Source organism: Myzus persicae, unplaced genomic scaffold, assembly GCF_001856785.1.
Source record: "Myzus persicae strain clone G006 unplaced genomic scaffold, MPER_G0061.0, whole genome shotgun sequence".
In the NCBI taxonomy this organism is placed as follows: Eukaryota; Metazoa; Arthropoda; class Insecta; order Hemiptera; family Aphididae; genus Myzus; species Myzus persicae.
The window spans coordinates 43,878-63,572 of record NW_019102984.1 but is presented as its reverse complement, the minus strand read 5'-3'; the positions used below and the strand labels follow the sequence as shown (position 1 = coordinate 63,572).

The 19,695-nt window shown below is 26.9% G+C and overlaps 1 protein-coding gene across 1 annotated transcript in view; it reads left to right on the top strand.

Moving 5' to 3' along the window:
* Positions 1-3,575: 3,575 nt before the first annotated feature.
* Positions 3,576-19,695, top strand: part of LOC111033523 (long-chain fatty acid transport protein 4) — a 49,808-nt gene continuing 33,688 nt past the window's right edge. Inside the window, exon 1 of the mRNA XM_022314300.1 lies at positions 3,576-3,877. Coding sequence (XP_022169992.1) covers positions 3,851-3,877 — 27 coding nt within the window. The 5' untranslated portion in view covers positions 3,576-3,850. The remainder of the gene's footprint in view (positions 3,878-19,695) is intronic.

Genomic DNA, 19,695 nt, shown 5'->3' with positions numbered 1-19,695 from the left:
TTCTGTTTATATATAATATTTTCTTTTTTAGTACACGAGAGTACAATAAAAACTGTTTACATTGAATTTCAAGGAACCAACACTTTTGTTCATACATACTAAATGTATTTTATTTAAACAAAATGTATGATATTTAGTAAATACTAATTACATATAGTTCTTAATATTTAAAATTACAAAAACTAATTGGTATAATTGTACTTAGCTGAATATATTTTATTGGAGAATACAGTATTCAGTATTCAGTAGACAAAGTGTATCTAACATGTATACTTAATTACTAATAAATATAACATGATCATATTTTTATTGTTCAGCTAATCAAATATAAGGTTTGCTATAACCGATAAAAAATAAACTGTACACTTTTTAAATAGTTAACTATTAAAAATATATATACCTATGACAACTAGATTTCATATTTTCTTTATAAGTGATTTTTTGTTATACTCGCTTTATAATAATTTATCATGAATATTTAACCTAACCTTAATACATATAAAAAATATATATATTTATGAAATGTTTATTATAATTCTAGTAGGTTCTCAGCAGGCCTGACACGAGCGTTTAAACACACCTACGCAAATTAACATTTTGTCGCCCTTTACGTGTAAATACTCCCTCAAAAAGAGCTTAAATGTATTTTAATTTATACCATAACTATAAAATGCTATTAGGTACATACATTTCAATAAAATTTATTTTTAGCAGTAAATAAGCTTCAATATTTTACCACCACTCAGGTTTGTTATCTCCCCTCCATCTCTAATAATAAATACATCGTAAGTATAAATATAAAATATGATGTGATGATATAATGTAAAAAAATGTATATAAACGTTTAGGCTTTCCGTGATTCCCAAAATGTTGCTACATATTTTAAAATTGTTTCAAACCTATCATTATTATTAAGTTTTGATTATCATATAAATTCCAACATGTACGAATCTACACAATTTTTATCTGTTCCTCTACGTTTTTTGTCACCCCATTTGGCTGAACTCTACATTCTCTCGACATCTTGTGTGTGGGCATCTGAGTTATAGTCCACAAAATTGTTTCTATGATTTCCGTCGAATTATTAGATTATTTATGCTATATTATTTTATTTTTATACAATGTAAATACTATTATGAATGGCGGGCTATAACTAACCAGTAGCGTTTGTATTAACATTTTCCATACATGATATAATTTTCAAAATACATAATCATAAATTGCTTTTAGACATTTTTTTACATTTTTTATTTTTTTTTTAGTTTTCATCTATAAATAAAGATAAAATAATTTTTCGTTCAATTAAAAGCTTGGAAATGTAATAAATCGTTGCTCATAAATTGTTATTATAGTTATTTAACAATATTTAAGATCTATGTACATAACCTATTTCTTATAGTTATTTGAAGTCCTATATGTTGACAACATTTGTCTACTTAATTACGAAAATTATTTTGTGGACATGTTATAGTCATATAGCCGCTTTATAATGGTTTTTAATTGTATTCAACGATTTGTCATTGAATGCAAATTTAAAACATCCATTATAGTGACCTACTCAATGACGAGATAGGTACCCTCCATTACTATGTATAGCAGAGTGACATCTATGGTTTTTTCAATTTATGTTGATAAGGTTAATAATAGTATTAATTCGTACAGCGCCCATAAAAATATAAAAAATTGTATAGGTACTCAAACGAAAATTAAAAATATTCCTAAAAAAATATTCGGTATCTGTTTTGTTATAATTCAGAAAAATATTAACTGTAGGATTTCATAGACGAAAAGGTATGATTTCATTACCTTAAACATTATTTAATTAGCTACGTTTATTTTGTATACACATTAACAATTTTACTAATATTAAGCTATTTATTTCATGAACCTATAATTACTCCGTTATCCAGTATGTACCTAAAATTCAGTGCCTGTATTAACTTATAAATTACGAGTTATTGATATTAAAATATTATACTAGGAGATATCTTACTTCAGACCGCGCAGAGTATTTTTGTTTTTATTCATTATATATATTTTTACTATTAATTTGCTCGTCTCTCATTATTTATTGGTAGGTAGGTATACATATAGCATAGGGCCCGTATTTTTCTATGGTGTTACTATAGAATAAAATGTAATTTTTTCTAAAATCTGTGGTAAAAAATAAATCATGTTTCATGAAAAACATTTTATGTAGAATAATTCATTATGGTATTAACAGCGAAATGTTATTGACTACAAAAATACAAATAATAAATGAACATTGTAATTATATTAGAAATATATATTATATTATAAGGTCCAAGGAAATATAGAAGTTGGTAGTTGGCACTAGTTTTTATATACCTACCACTGATTGATATATATATATGTATCGTTTAGAGAAGGCCCAAATTAAGATGAGAGCCCAAAATTATTGTAGGGCCTCGACATTCAGGGCTATGTATTTGTTATTTTGTAAAATGACTTCCTAGGCTTTTTCGATTTATGTTGAGAACATTGTGGTTTTCGATCCAAAAGCTGACTATTACCTTGGTACAAGGTTTCTCCAAGTCTTAACTCAATTTGTTTAGGCAGCTTAAAAATATCGAAAATACACAGTGTCGCTTTCTTTTGTTATAAGCATTTGAAGTTCAAATTCTATCTAGTCGTAAAAATCACCAAAATATATTATAGTGTTGGATGAAACTATTGATTATATTACGTATGTGTATCGTATTAACTTACTATCTAAACAATATTTTTTTCATGTTATAAAAAGCTCAAAAGTCGCATCCCAGGTTTAAAGTCCAATGTTTAAAACTAGTACATTAAACTCTAAAGATTCGGTTTTTTTAATTTATCACTAATTTAAGAGATTATTGTGAAAAAAATATAGCAAACGTACGTTTTAACCACTTAATTTACTTTATTTAAAATAAAAAAATACCTTTAAGACTTTCTATAGTTACCGGTATGTTGTACATACTGGAATAATTTAATGAAACATATTCCCTAAATTATACTAAATTATTCATTTTATTTTTTTTTTAAAACAGATTGTAGTAAGTTGTAGAATTAATAAGTAATTTAATTTCTAAACCCGTCGAGTACAACCAAATACATCTAGCAGAATGGTTGTTTATTTGACTATTATATTTTTTTAATTTGGTAAAAATATTTCTGATATTGAATGGTATGAATTTATATTAAACTTTCTTTGAATATAATCACTGTACATTTCTTCATCTAAACTGTTACATTTAGGTATGTTAAGAAACCTACAATTTGAAAGAAGCTTCAAATTATATGAATCCTCAACCTACACACCTATCTCTTTGTTCTAACTTCTTAAACATAATTCGTCAAAAATATTAAATATGCACAAGTTATGTTTTTATCAGTTTGTAGTTTTTCTATAACGGTAATAAATATATTTAAAATCCATTTTGTTATTATTCTTGAAGGTGATTTTAAACATAACGTGTTAAATAGATACTACATAACCCCCTCCTCGAATTGTACTTCTCAAACCCGTTACTGGTTGGGTTCCCCTCTTATTCGATCGAGTAGAACACATGGTGAACTAGCGACAGTCATCTTGCCAGTGAAGAGAGACCTGCTCGATCAGGATCTCGTATTTTTTCTTATGGTGTTCGTGTTCTTCTGTTTGGCCTAAATAACATGTTTTAATTTTTTTAATCGCTATAAATATTGATAACATAAACAATGAATAAAATTATTATCTAATTTTGAGTTGTATTTATGGTGCGCACTTAAGTAATTGACGAAAAATGAATTCTGACCAATATTAACTCGTAGTAATTTTATTCTGAGTAACTTTTTCTTAATTGAGTTAGTTATAAGTATGAAAACTACTGATATTAACGAACAGGTAAGAGCGAAACAAATTTTTTATAACTATATTAGTCTTATGTGCATACATTTTAACGGTATAGATGTACCTATAATACTTATGTAAATTATATAATAATTGAACTTATTTATCTTGGGTTTTGACTTTGGTTCAGCGTGATTTAATTGAATATTGTTAAATAATACAAATATAATATTATTGGAAATTTTTGCTATCAAATTAATTCGCAAATTCTTAAAAAATGTTACAATCGTATTTTCGTTTGAAATATGTATTTTGGATGTACTTACATTAAATTAAAATTTTTATTTAATGTCAGGGCAATATAATTATTATAATTATTATAATATAATAACGTTATCTATGATTATAAATTTATAACATTATATGCATGACAAAAAAACAATTTAAATTCTTAAACGTGATTAAAATGGAAAATGATAAACGAATACAAAAAATACCGAAAACATAAAAGCTGACAAAATATATAAAATAATTCAAAACAACGGAAGACGAAGTATTACGTATTATATAATTAAACAAAGAATAACAGAAAACGAAATAATCAAAAACCTTTTATATTTCTGTTTCATAGAAATAAAATACATTTTTAAAATTTATATTGGCATTCTATCTTATATCGTAGTCATTACACTATTACCATTTACATATTATTATTACATTTGTTAAATAACTATTATCGGTAATTGTATTTATAGTAAATATAAATATTGGACCATCGTTGCTCCACATCGGCTTATTGCACAGTAGACTTTTGTTAAGAGAGCGTTATACCCTTTATATTTAAAGGCAGAATATTATCTAGAGCACCTAGAGAGGTGTTATAGGTATATTCATATAATATTTGAATTTTTGAGCAAGTTATGAGCATGTACAATTTTAAAATTCTTTTATTTATGTTCAAAATTAAAATATTGAAAAAATACCTTTAAAGTGTCCTAGATAATAATCTTACTTAAAGTTTGATGGTAAGTTAATTCACTTTGATATTAAAAATAATAGAGTGAGATGGATTCTTCTTAATACGTATAATTTGCTATGTTATTTGTTAGTAACGGATAACGGAGTAGTATACGGATAACGCATGCCGGTGTATAACGTCCACTAAATGTAAAAAATCCACTACTTTGTAGTTCTAAAAAACGATAAACGCAAACGTTCTTTTATGTTTTAGTTTTAGTTTTAAATAATGATACATGCAATAGTTGTATAATGTTTTAATATTAAATAATCTAAAATGATTTTTTCTTAATGCAAGTCCTGCTTAATATTATAGGTACTTAATATCGTAAAATACTGTTTTCAATTTTATTTTATTTATTTAAATCGTTGATATGTAAGGGTGGAATTGTGTTAAAATATAATGGCCGTTTGGTTTTTCGTATTACATAAATTGCATTTATTAATAGATAGAAAAGGTATTGAAACTATAATAATTATTATTGTTGATCTCAGATTATATTATAAAAGTGGATTTGTTTATAATTTTATAACATTTTTATATTATTATTATTATTATTATATTAAGATTTACTTTTTTCCTATGAAAAAATATTGGGCCTTGTACCCATATTTTAATTTAATAATAAAATTAAATCACGTTCAGATGCATATTATTATAATGTATAATGTTTTCTTTTAGAAAAAAAACAAAAGTTCTATTAGCTTAAATGTTACATAGGTATTAAACTAGGATTTGGTTTTGAGAAGTATTTCTATATGAATTATTGCACTTTTCAATAGGTAAAAATAAAGTTCTTGTATCAATTCTTAAAATGTATGATTATTTGGTTAATTATTATAATTTACTCACATAAGTACAGCATTATAATGTTATGTTTAGTACAAGGTTACGACTTGCGTGTAGCATTCTTGCATTGTATTTTGTGGTAACATACGTACTCTATCATTCTAGGTATTCGTCGTTCCAACAGATGCGTTTATATGGGTATACATTGCGTGCTTAATAACTGTATTTGTATGCTGTTTAATCGTTAAGGTCTTAAAAAAATTGTCATGTGCACATAATTTACATCTGATGACTGTAAGGACAAACGTCTGGTCTATATCTATGCTAGATAAAAATGTATATTATTATAATTGAGTGTATATATATTGCTAATTACGTATTGTTTGTTTATGTACCGTACGTCCGTACGTTGATTCAACAATATTATATCACCAGATTTGATAGATATCGAACTCAAATAACCTTGTCTCGGTATTAAGTTTTCTGTTTTGCCAAAAGTGGCACGTTATTGATGGCACGTTGCACTACTGCCTATAGATAGGTAGTAAATTACCAACAATATTCCTGTAAACATCTAGACGTACATTTAATTTTTTTAGATCAGCTAAAAAAATTTGCTCACGTTTTTAATAAGTACCTAAGATGTATGACGTGTACACAATTTATAAATAGAGGTAGCCATCATTTCAATGTAAGAAACTAAGAAAATATATATGTATTTGTACATCATTTTAGGCAGTTTATTATTCTCAGTTTTTGTTTATTGTATACAATATTATGTTAAATACTCAATATTACAATACAATTGTGTACAAGTATGTAGTATAACTGTAGAAGTGTTTACGTTATTTGAATACCTACCTTGATTTAACAATCAATCAAACCCGTAGCGAATAGCAATATAGATACTGTATTAAACTATATGCGTACTGACTGTATATGGTAAATTAAACTTGTGAGCTGTTGATCGTGCAAGCACAGACGTATTTATATTATATTATTATTTATCGATAGTGCTTAATCTATGATATAGATTTATAGTTGACTTAGCACCAAATTTGAATAATCGTTCTAAACAAATGTGTAAACCTACCCACACCCGTGATTTTATATGGCTGAATAGTGTATAGATTGATGCCACCACTAATAATTACTGGTTAATATTAAACGTTTAAATAGAATTATCTTGTTAAAATAAATAAATTGATTGTAGTGAAAGAAAATAAGTAAAATATGTTTTGTGTTGTTGCCATAAGCCTGTTTGTTAAATTATTAATGCGTCAATAAAAAGTTCAACTACACGAATAAGCAAACAAGGATAATTTAGAAAAACGCAGTTTATAACCATACATATATTTGTTAGGATTGAAATGTTATGGGTAATGTCTTGTTTGGTTAATGATGTCTGTTTGGGTGAGGAATATCGATTATAGACAAGTTCGGTATAGTTGTTGGGTAAAAATAAATTTGAGACTGCATATTATGGTCGTTTGAAACTCATTAGAAATTCATTTATAGAGGTTTAAAGGTTATTTACAAATTAATGACAAAAATAGTTTTTTTAATAGGTGTTCCATCAAATAAGTATGCTTCAAAAATTCGTAAGAGCAATTTCGTATAAATATTTTATACTTATATCATATAACCGATGGTTTTGGTGTAATGTCTGTGTATTCTTTCTGTAATCTCCATTATCTATTAAATTAAAATCAGATAGTAAAGATTAAAACTAATTCTAGATAATTTAAGAAAATATAATATGTATAGTGATATAAAATAAGTTATTATAAAATTGTAAAAAGTATGATGTTTGCTTGTGTAAAAAAAATTTAACTTTCCATATTATGTTAATAATTTAAATCAAATCGAATTTACTGTTTATGTGTTCTATTACAGCGTCGTAAATATATATTTTAGAAATAATATACCATCACACGTCATGTTACATAGCTATGTTATCAAATTCCTGATTTTTTTGTACTACTTAAAAAGTGTCTCGTGGCGATACCAACTTCATTTTTCAAATGAAAACCCACCTTTCTTAGTGTCGATTTTTAGCTGCCGATTTTCTTGAAAATGTCGATGTATCTAAATCAAAATACTAATAAGTAGTTTCTAAGTTATCAAAACGTTTATACCATGGATAATAATTCTTAAATATGGTTTTACAAAAAGTATAAACTATATGTAATATTAGATGAAGTATTCATTATATACCTACCTAGATCATTTTTACAAATTATTTTTATATTGATAGATTAATAGTAATTACCAAAATTTTAAAATCATCTAATCCCCATATCTACTTCACATATTACCATCGACATATGTATTATCTTTAGTACACAAAGTTCTATAACTCAAAGAAATATCTGCTGAATAATTAAAAGTGAAAAGAAGGGGGGGGGGTACTATTTGAAAATGTATTGCCACAGGACCATTCTTAAGTGATGAAAAAGTACTCAGGTATTCGAAAATATGGTCTTCAAGTTTATTTAAAAATTCTAAAAATCAGAATTTGAATATATGTATGATTTAAGCACAAAAATATGGTGTATACATGTTTAAAAAATCACTCTATATAGGAATAAAGTTTTAGTAGGCACAATAACTTAATAATTCATTTTAATATTTATAAATTCAAAATACGAAATTATAATAAAATTTATAACTCTGTAATTAGTTTGTCATAACTTATAATTAAAATATCACGGTTGTGTTACGTATTAAAATATATTAAATGGTCTTGTGACGATAAGTCGATAACTATACTTATTACTTACTATCAAAATTGGTCTCACGCTTTATATTACAAAAATTCTTATTATGACCATCGTTTCACTACTTTTGAATAAAAACAGTATTTATTTGTTTTGGGCATCTATATCATAAGTTTCATAACTCTAGTACAGCCACGTATTATGTACGTCTAACAAACAATTGACGAAATAATTATTTAATTTTTGCAATAAAGTTCCACATGATCTTAAATCGCAACAAAGGTTTCAGAACGTAAATTGTATGAACAACATGTATTATAATGAATAATTTATATTATACACATGATAAACAAATATATAATATACAAGTTGGTACAAGTACAACTACAATGAATTATAATTAATCAGTACTAACGTATTACGTATCAATTTACGGATATAAATTACACGAGTACTGCCTAGGTTAGTAACTAGTTAGTAGTTAATTATGTTTTCATTTATTTTTATTTATTAACAATATAAATTAACGTAAACTAGTTTTACTCACATTTATGTATTAAACATATAATATGTTTTACAATAAGTCCTCACTTCTCAGATATATAACTGAAAATATCTTGTTTATAATAGTTAATAGTTAATGCCATAAATATTTTTCTCTTAGGATAAAAATATACACATTAACCATGCTGTAACGACCAACAGTCTATGGAAACTAATAGCTAACACAGTTTTTCAGAAAACAGAATATTTTACTACATTTTATCTGATTGGCGTTGTTAAATGAAATAAATTTGTACGATAGTCGACAGATGTAATATTTCATCGTTGCACAATTGTTTGAATTATGTATATATTATTTCATCATTTTTCTAAAATGTGCATTTAGTAGTACTTATTTCAAAGTATGGATGTTCATAACTCATAACTCATAAGTATTATAAAATGCAGAGATTTCGAATTATAAATCTATGAAGTGCACGACGTCTCTTATTGTTTGGAAGAGTTGAAGCCCTACTGGCCACTTGAAGAATGTATAATGTTTATCACAGTAATGTCAAGTTACCGGATCGTCATTGATAAGTCATTATTTTTTAAATGTAATTATAGGATTCAGATTGTAAGACAAATTAAATATTAAAAAAGCATTAGGAACTTAAAAATAATTAAAAAATAATTATTAATATTAACCAGATTTAAAAAAAAATACGTGTACAGAAAATACAAATAATAAGCTAAAAAATTAAAAATATTGTCATATTTATGTAAAATATATATAATATTTAGTAATTTATTATATATAATTACTAATTAGTATAATAGCTATAATATAATATAGTTTAATAAGTCTAGTATAGTGTAGTATAAAATATTATTTAATAGTTATATTCTAACGTGTAGTGAACTTGTGCATGATTTATGTGCTTATTGTAGGTAGTGCTCATATACTCGTAGGTATATCGTTATTACAATTTTCTTGGTGACCATGCAAAACGCCCGAATGCCGGCCGAATGGTATTTTAAAATTGTTTACGTGCTTTTTTATAAGATAAAAAATTGATTATTTCTCTACACAGAGAATCCATAACGATCTTCCTCCTATAACACATAGCCCCAAGGCTTAATGCTATAGCCTATGTATAAGTTGCTTTCATATTTTATAAGATACTGTACTTTTATAGATATTTATAATATTTTTTTCATCATTTAGGAATAATTCTTATGTATATAAGTTTATTACGAAATAATTTGAAACGAAATTATTATATTATTTAATAACAGGTTATAACATCCATTTTTTCCATTATTATTAATTCATTCAAATTCTGGTTTTTGGAATTTTTAAATGTGGGTAAGTACTCAAAGACCATTTTTCAAATTCTTAAGTTTTCTTTTTACTACTATTAAGAAGTACCCTAGGGCCGTAAAAAATTTAAATGAGAACCCCCTCCCCTTTTTTTCTGTAGATATAAAGGTATAATTTTTTTTAAAACGATGATGTACCAAATTCAATTTTTGAAGTAATAATTCATGAGCTATTAAAGTGTTTGTACGAAGGATAATTATCTTTAAAAGTCGTTTTACAAAAATATAAAACATATTATATGCTTTCAATCACTGACATTTTCAAATCATCATAGCCCCCAATCCAACAATCCCACCGAAGACCTATTATTCTAGTATTAGTATTGTACACCAATACAAACTTAAATAACTCTATAACTATTCGTTTGGATTTTGATTTTGATACGTCAAATATTTCGAAAAAATTATACACCAAATAATTTACAATTGAAAAGTAAGGGGGGGTTCTCATTTGAAAAACAGAATGTTGTATCTACACAGGACACTTCTTAAGTAAAAGTCATTATTACTCTAAACATAACAATAATGTTATATCATAGTTTTCCAACCTGACGATATCACTGTCATATCTCACCGTGCACTGCGTAACTCGACCGTTATACCGCAGATGTTGCAGCGTGGATTATTAAATACAATTTACTTATTAATATTTTATATTATACTGAAACGTCGAGAGTTAAGGCAAATCGCAGATTGCGTTATGAGTGCTTAAGCACTGCGCATCTCTCCTCGCAATGCGCGTGTGTGTGCTTTTATAAGTCACGCACGTCCACACTTAAATATTGTATACGGCGACGACGCTTTCTCTCGAAATAATATTGACACAACAGATTGTCCGCTATTGTTTTTTTTTGTTCTTCAAACGCATCAGTCAATAATCCTACATAATAAAATAATATAATAATATGAGTGCATTTAGTGGTACATGGGTACAAGCCAGTATGCCACCATTATCGTACCTGTAGGATTTTGCACCGTTCCTTCGGTAAATAGACTGTCGACTAAATTTATATTATTTAGTTTCACACGAGTTTGTTAAATATGACTAGCAATATTTTACTTATTACCTAACCTTGGTTGAGCAACACGTAACAAATTAGTATTTATATGATGAATTCGTGACATTAATGAGTCTATAAAATTATGCTGCGTAGGTAGTTGTGACTGCATAAGTACTATATACACCAAGTGTACAGATACTTGCCGCGTCATTGTACCTATCACCTATAAATGATATGTATAGAAATGTTGAGAGTAGCTTGTCATGGCGTATTCGCGTTTGAAATATGAGGTGCAACGGCGCAGTAAAAATTACTTTCGTCGGTTATTATAATATGCGTTATGAAAATATTAGGTATACAGCTTCGATATTTTCTACACTTAAAAAATATCGGTCTAGTGTCGGGACTGAGATAGAAAATAAAATAATATTGTGTGGTTTTTGGTTGTATATTGTGCTAGGCTGTTGTATTGAGTGATTATATTAACTGAACCTGGTTATACTGGTTATATATATAATATATATGGTACCTATGTGTTTCCATCAAAATGCATAGCCTTGATTTTAAGGATACTTAGGCACCTAATTTATGTATCTATCTCTTTAATATGGTGTAGATACTTGTCTTGATTACAGTTGATAAGATAGAAAAAACATCATAAAAATATCAAAGTTGAAGGTTAATTTGACATTTGTTTTACTCACGGAAACATCAACACTGTAGACAGTTAATTAAATCATATTATTAATTTATACGCTATGTCCTTTTAATGAATTTTAAGATTATTATTGTTATAAAGAAGGATACAATAGAAGAAGGCTGAGATTATTTTTGAAACAATATCATCAATAGTCAACTCATTAAAATTAGGTACATGTCGGTATAAATAGCTTAGAACATAAGTCGTCCAAAACGTTTTACTGAAAAGCATGATGTTATAGTTTTCAAACGCTTTTGAAAGGTTTTGTTTTTATTTGTTGTTATTGTTGATCATGTTTGCTTCAACAACAATGGTTATTAGCTGACAAATCTACATATTATTTAAATTTTTTTTAAACTATTTAGATTTAATCACAATTTTTACTTCTTAATTTCCTAACTAGTGTGCATGATATCTGTTTGTTTAAAAATTGTATTTTTTTTATTTGTAACCCTAGGATTTCGTGTAGTTTTCTTTGTATTTCAACATAGTGGTGACGCAGTTAATATATGTTTTATTTTAAATTTAATTCCACAGTTTGGACAAGTCGGAGGTTCGTTGAAGTATCCATGTAGTTAGCTTTGTAAGGCCAATTTTAAGGATGAGTTTGAGACTGAAGCGATTTTTTAGGTTGGTTAATTCTCTTATAAAATCACTGAGGATTAAACATTTACCTTCTAAGTTTGAAATATATTGTACTGATTTTAAAATGGCAGTTAACATTTGAAAGCTTACTTCATCGATAAATATAAATAACACAATGTATACGATTATAACTTAATAACGGACTAGGTGTTGAAATACAATTATCAAATTCTATTTAATATTTCCTGTAGTAATAATTTTAATTAGACTCTCACTGTTACGCATTTACGGCAGTGTACAATATTTATTGTATCTACACAGTTGTGTTAGTATATAATCTTTTACTAATTGTTTTAATTATACTACGTGATGTATATCCTTTTTAGGAAGTATTTTTTTTAAATTGTTTTTAACCTGCGGCCATTGGGTGATGGTTATTAGCCTTTTTTACTGTCGGTCACTATGGTCGGTTCGTAACACGTGTATAAAGGGCCAGGATTCGTCACCAAAAAGCTCGGTGGTCATCCATCAGGGAACTATTGCGACGCTGGCCGATGCTTGACCTCAACATAAGTGACTGCGACCAACCACCGTGAAACGCCAGGCCACTTTATTGAGTATTATTGAGTACCTATTTAATGGTTTTAACATTCAAGTAAATGTTCTCAAATCTAAAAAAAAATATCATTACAGATGTGATAAATCAAACATATTTTGCATTTGAAAGGTAGAGAGAAAGAGTACATAAAATATGTTATAGCTCCATCTATAATATGATGCTGCAAAAACCACATTGTGCCGTTAAAGAATGGTATATATACTCGTAAGTGGCGTATTATAATATGATGATAATATTACTTGATGACGCAACGCGAATACACGATTCATTGTGCAGATAATCGTTATCCACTGACAAAGCAGCATTTTTACATATTTGGTCGTGTGAAACCAATAACCTAAAGGATAAATAATAATTTTGATAATTTCAGTGAACAATTTTGTAAAATAAAAATATGTTTCGTATCCAAACTTTGTAGGCATTTGTGAAGAGCAGTAAACTGAGATATGTATGTAGACAATTTCGATCAATACCTACTTAAATGACGCATTTCTTGTATGTTTTTAGTTAATAACCACACACCTATGAGTTTAAGTTATATATTTGCTTAAGTGATTTCGAAGATAATATTAATTTAAATAAGTTAATTACTTCTAACGTGACCGGAACGATGAGCGAAATTTTTTATTAAATATATTTATAAATATTATGTAATATGTAAGATATAATAATTGTGTACTATAATAATATTTCCCCGGAGTTTACGGTACACATACTTCCACCCTGCACTTCTCGTTATATATTTTTTTTTTTTGAAACAAAAAAAAATTGGTTTATAACAAATATAACATGAATTTTAAAATATTATGTTTAATATTTAAATACTTTACCTATTGTACCTGCTTACCCGTTTATATTGAAACCGTCTCAACTACCTAGTAGATTCTGGAGTTTTGTAAATCTGTGGAGTAAATATTAATCATAAAAATAAGTTGGCAGTTATCATAATTTATTAAATATATTCAATCAATACTATTGCGCTCGTTTATTTATTCTTATACACACGATGTACACTAAATAAATAGGTTTTTATGTGTTGCGTTATGCCAAGACTTAAGAGGAAAACTTCCTGAAAATAAAAAAGCCATAATTTGCGCACAAGGCCATAATTTAATTTTGAAAAATTACAAAAAATAAACATTTATTTTTATAACATAAAAATAATTCAATTCGAAATGTATGGTTTTAACTATTTTTATTATAAAATATGTGACTTAATAATTTCCCTATGTTATAGTGAACTAAAAAATTATGTAGGTACCTGTACGCAAAAAGCTGAAGGAGTGTTAATAAAGATAAATGCTGTACTTATAATAATAATTTGTTATTTATGGACTAATTCTCAATAGCTTGTTGGAAAATAAACCAATAGCAATAATTAATGACAATTTACCAGTAAATAAAACAAATTCTCTTACAAAGATTTTCTTATTTTGCTGTTGTTCACAAAATAATAACTGTATAGGTTCTTAAAATTTTCCTAAAATGTTAATCTTATTATTTTCTCAAGGCCTTCTTTTACAATATTTCTCATACGTTTGTCTACCTTTATCAAAAAAAAAAAAAAATAGTAATGTCTACCGGAAAAAGAAAGTAAAATTTAATTTTCATGAGCTTTTGAAGTTCAAATTTTGACAACATTGGATATTTACTTCATTTCTTATTGAGCGATTTTCTTATTTAGTTGTAAATAAAAAACAAATACTTCAAATGTACAGTTTATGTTTATTTTATCATTTTCTATACTTAATAATATGTTCAAAATACGTTGGCTTGTTTTGAGCTGTTTACGGTCATTTCAATTTTCAATTCTTTTAGTTTTCTTTTTATTTAAATTTCAATAAAACGTTATTCATTGGGTGTAAAAGCTTGCAAAATTAATACAGGGCTTCCACATATTTTTAAAATATCAGTTTAAAAATATTAAAAATATATAAGTATACAGGGTGTAGCGAAAGTTGGTTTTTAAATTTTTTTTTTTAATAAGCAGTTTTTCGATAACAGTACAGCGGGAATCGACTTATCCAACACAGTTTTTTTTTAGATGGAGTTTTAAGCTCAAATTTGAACGAAATTACATACTAAAACCAAGAAGATTCTAATTATTTTGTTGTAATTTAAAAATATTATTTGTGGGTACTTAAAACATTTAAAAAAGATTTTCAAGTTCAATTTTTTCTACAAAAATGAATTTAGTTTATTGTAATACCAATGGTGTACAGTAAAATAATCAATTGTAATTATGTTTTTGAAGGTTCAAACTAATTACAATAATTTTCGACGTAAGTCTTAAAATAACATCTCATTGAAAACCATACGATGTGCCACAACTCGAACCGCGGTCGGAAAAATATATTAGAACCGAAAATCTATGGCAATGGAATGTTGCGCCTTTGACTGCGCAATGCAGACTGCAGACTGCAGTGCAGGACAATACTATATTAATTGTAAAGGAAATAAATATAAAGTGACAATTTTTGGCACATAATATTACATCACGCAGATAATGGAGTTTACTCGGCAGACTGTTATTGTATACCATCATTGTATGATACAATCTAGATTCTAACACGCGAAATGTAATAATACTGCACGCAGTCAATCTTAAACCATATAGAAACTTGCAATGTCGATGCGTATTTCGTACGAGTCATTATACAGTTAATTCTTTTCAGAGAAAGTAGGTAGTTATAATATTATAACGGTTGGTGTTCGTAGCCTCAAATAAAACCTAAACGCATGATGGAAAACATAATATGGATATTATTATTATTATTCTTATTATGCTCTATGGCTATTCACCTATAATTTATATAATATGTAGCTAGGTAGGTACTACTAAATTGCATTTCATGAGCAGTTTTTTTTAAAAATTATGCAATGATTATTTCTATAGTGCCGATTAATTTGGACCAAACTATTGGTGCTTACATATTTTTTTTGTGTTTTGAAAACGAATATATTTTGTCATAAACACACATTGAGAGCTCAAACATTATGATATTATGTATATAATATATTGGGTGTAGGTTCCGTGGAGATATGTACAGTCCACAGTTTACTGTCTATAGAACTTTTAATATATGAAGCAAACGATTTGTTTGTGTACTTTATGTTTCAAAATTCCGGAAAAATGCACCTTTAAACTGACATTTTCAAAGAATAATCATGGATATTTTTTAATAATGGTTATACAATATACATGTAAATTGTGTTTTCTAGATTTAAATTTTAAATTTCATAATATTGCTTAGGTATAAGTCATACATGTATAATATAATATAATTATGCATTTAATATTATATGTACCTATTGAAGTAACTATTGATCAATGTTCTAATACAGTAAATTTCGAAAATTGTTATCGGTGTATTTTACACATTTTTTACTAGTATGTTTAGAGTAGGTACAAGTCATTTTTTTTGTAAAGTTGAATACAAGAAAATAATTTTATCTTAGCACTTTGAAACTTGTAGACAGTTGAAATAATTATAATTGTGAACATATTATTTAAACTATATTGAGATAAGGTGATTTTTGTCTATTTGTTAATATTATGTACTTGAATTTAATTTTAAAGTTCAAAAGCTTTTGTTCAGTACGTATTATCGTATTTAACAAAACGTCTAAATCTATCTGTAACTTAATATTTTAATGTCTCATTAAATAAGGTTGAACGTTTAGCTTGAGATCTAGGTATTTATAAGATTTGTACAATTTACTTATCAATAAGTGAGATATAAAGATACTATTCTTATATCGGTAAATATTATTAAAGGTGGATATTATTTACTTTAAATATAATTTTTATATATTTCGATAGTCAATTAACATTTTTTAAGCTGTGGAAATTCCAAAATACTATGAATTTCCCTATTTTGTACTTAATTTATGTTTGTTCCAAACTGATTCCTTATTAATGTTTTTCTTATGCATTTTAAATGATCAATTATGTCGTGATTAAAATCCGATTTGGGTTTTAATGTTCTTACTTCTGAATAGTTATTGGTATTTACTATTTACTAGACTATTTTACAAAAGATAAATCATACAAACTACTGCAGGAGCTTTCAACACTTTTAAGCAGCGGGTTGTCTATTATTTTTAAGAAATTTCGAGGGCGGCATCCATTATAAAAACATGTACCTATTGTACCTATTAAATAATTAAAAATGTATTAAAAATATATATGTTATGCTTAAAACTACATGATTGCAGTTTCTCAAATAAAAATATGGTGGGTCGCGGGTTGAAGACCCTTGACCTAAAGTGTTTTTCTCATAAATATGTTTCGAATACAGTCGTAAACACCTAAAAATTTCATTTTCAAGAATTATGTTTTTAACGATTATTTCTCGTTTTCAAATCAAATTATAATATATGTACAGGTAATATAAACAATCATTGACTGCGAGACATTTCAATGTGCACTGCACCGCTTTTAAATCAATTTTTATTAGTCGAGTTTCGAACAAATACAATCAAACTTCAAGTCAACAAAATGCTACAATATTGATAATTTTTAAACGGCTTTTGTGGTGATTTGTTGTGAGTAAACAAGAGGTGAATTATTATTGTATTATATTATATGCCTATGGTGAAACGTCAATCGTTTTATGTGGAATCTCTGAAATCAGAAATAGTTTGATTGCACTTGTAAATACTGAATTATATAATTGAGTAAAACGATGCTAAGCGAGCTAGTTATTGGCGAAATTTAAATTATTCACAAATGGCAATTTTTGACATTATTTCTGGTAGAAAATTTGATCTAGTATTTTGGGTTGATAGAAAAGTAGGAAATTCGTAGAACTTTTTCTCTACAGATGGGTGTAACACATTAGTTTATGCCATTTGTTAATATCATGAAAACTTATAAAATTTGTAATTTTAATACCCTCTCAACTATTACTTTTAATACTAACAATTTTATAGTTATATATATACGTAATTAAAACATATTTATCGTAGAGACTTATATAATATTGGATATTTATTTATAACAAATGTATGGTATTACATATTATATACCTACCTATATAGGTTCATAAATAATATTTAATACCTACCTATATTACAAAGTTGATTGATTCTTATTTGCTATAGGTACGTATATCATCCTAATTATTGACTGGTTCCTAAAAAACTGGTCTTGCAAATTGGTATTTAAGACACATTTTCAAATATTTTATTATAAAAATATTTAGTATTTATAAGTTTATAGGTATATATATTTTAGGTGTTCAATATCATCAATTAATGTTCACATCCTTCTCCATCTCTGGTAACCTCTAATTTCTTTCGACAAGAACAAAAAATAAAAAATATATTTATTCAAAATACATATTTGAATACAAAAATATGCGAGTACAAAAAATATATTAGAATACTAGCTATTACTATATAGAATATTTTACAAGACTGGGTACTAGAATTATAATTTATAAATAAGACCTTGTATAGGTACTATTATTTATTATTATGTTGTCGTGTGACAATATCATCGTAGTTTTAAATATTATTATTTTGTTTGTTTGCGATTTTAGAATACCATTTACTTATTATCACCTATATACTATCGGCTCGGTGACGTTGAGCTTATTTCTGTACAAAATATAGGTGATTAACACTAATACAAAAATAATGCAGCACGCCTTGCTTCTTTAGACGCAAACAAAATATAATATTTAATGTGCGCAAACGCGTAATGCGTGGACATGCATTTTGGCTAAAACGAGTTATGATCAATAGAGCACATGTGAACTACCTACGCGTTTTCATGCATCGTCAGAGTTCTATTTGCACGTTAGAAAAAAATCATAATCAAATCGAATCTTTAAATACCGAATTGGAGAAAAAAAATGTCGTTCAATATGCCTTTGATATTTTGTCGAATAGAATTATCGGCCATCACCCATAAGTATGGCCACAAACAATTGTACTCGCATATATATTTATGTTTGTTTGAAGTATTTTAACGATTACTTAGTTTCTAACTGTACAGCAGTAGATGTTGAGCATGTCATTGCAATGATGTGTTATATTTAAATTCGATGATAAATCATTGCATGCGAAAAACGATTCTGAGCGGGGACGTTGAGTCATCCTAGCATATTTACCTATATAATTGTATAAATAATCTAATTTAATAGTTAACAATTTTTTTATAAAAATCTAAAACATAACATGGCCATGAATAGTGTAACTATCCGGTGACTTTTTTTTGTTCTTATTGAGGTAAAAAAACTTTTTGAGAATCTTCTATTAAAATGTCTAATGTTAGCTAAGAAAAGGAATACTTTGATAAATTTATAACTGACAAATAATTTTCTTAAAAAGCATATACAAAATAACTGTGTCCATGTATCTCTAATGTTGTGTATGAGGTCCCTTGCGTTAAACTTTCATGCATTTTTGCAAAGTGAAAAAGTTTGTATCGGTAAAAAAAGACAAATTAATAGCTTTTCGGTCGATTGAAAAATCAAGTGGTTTGAACTTAAGGCACCAACAGAATAATTCTCATTTTATATTGGACATAACAAATTAAGTGCCTCTATGCGACCACTGCAACTCG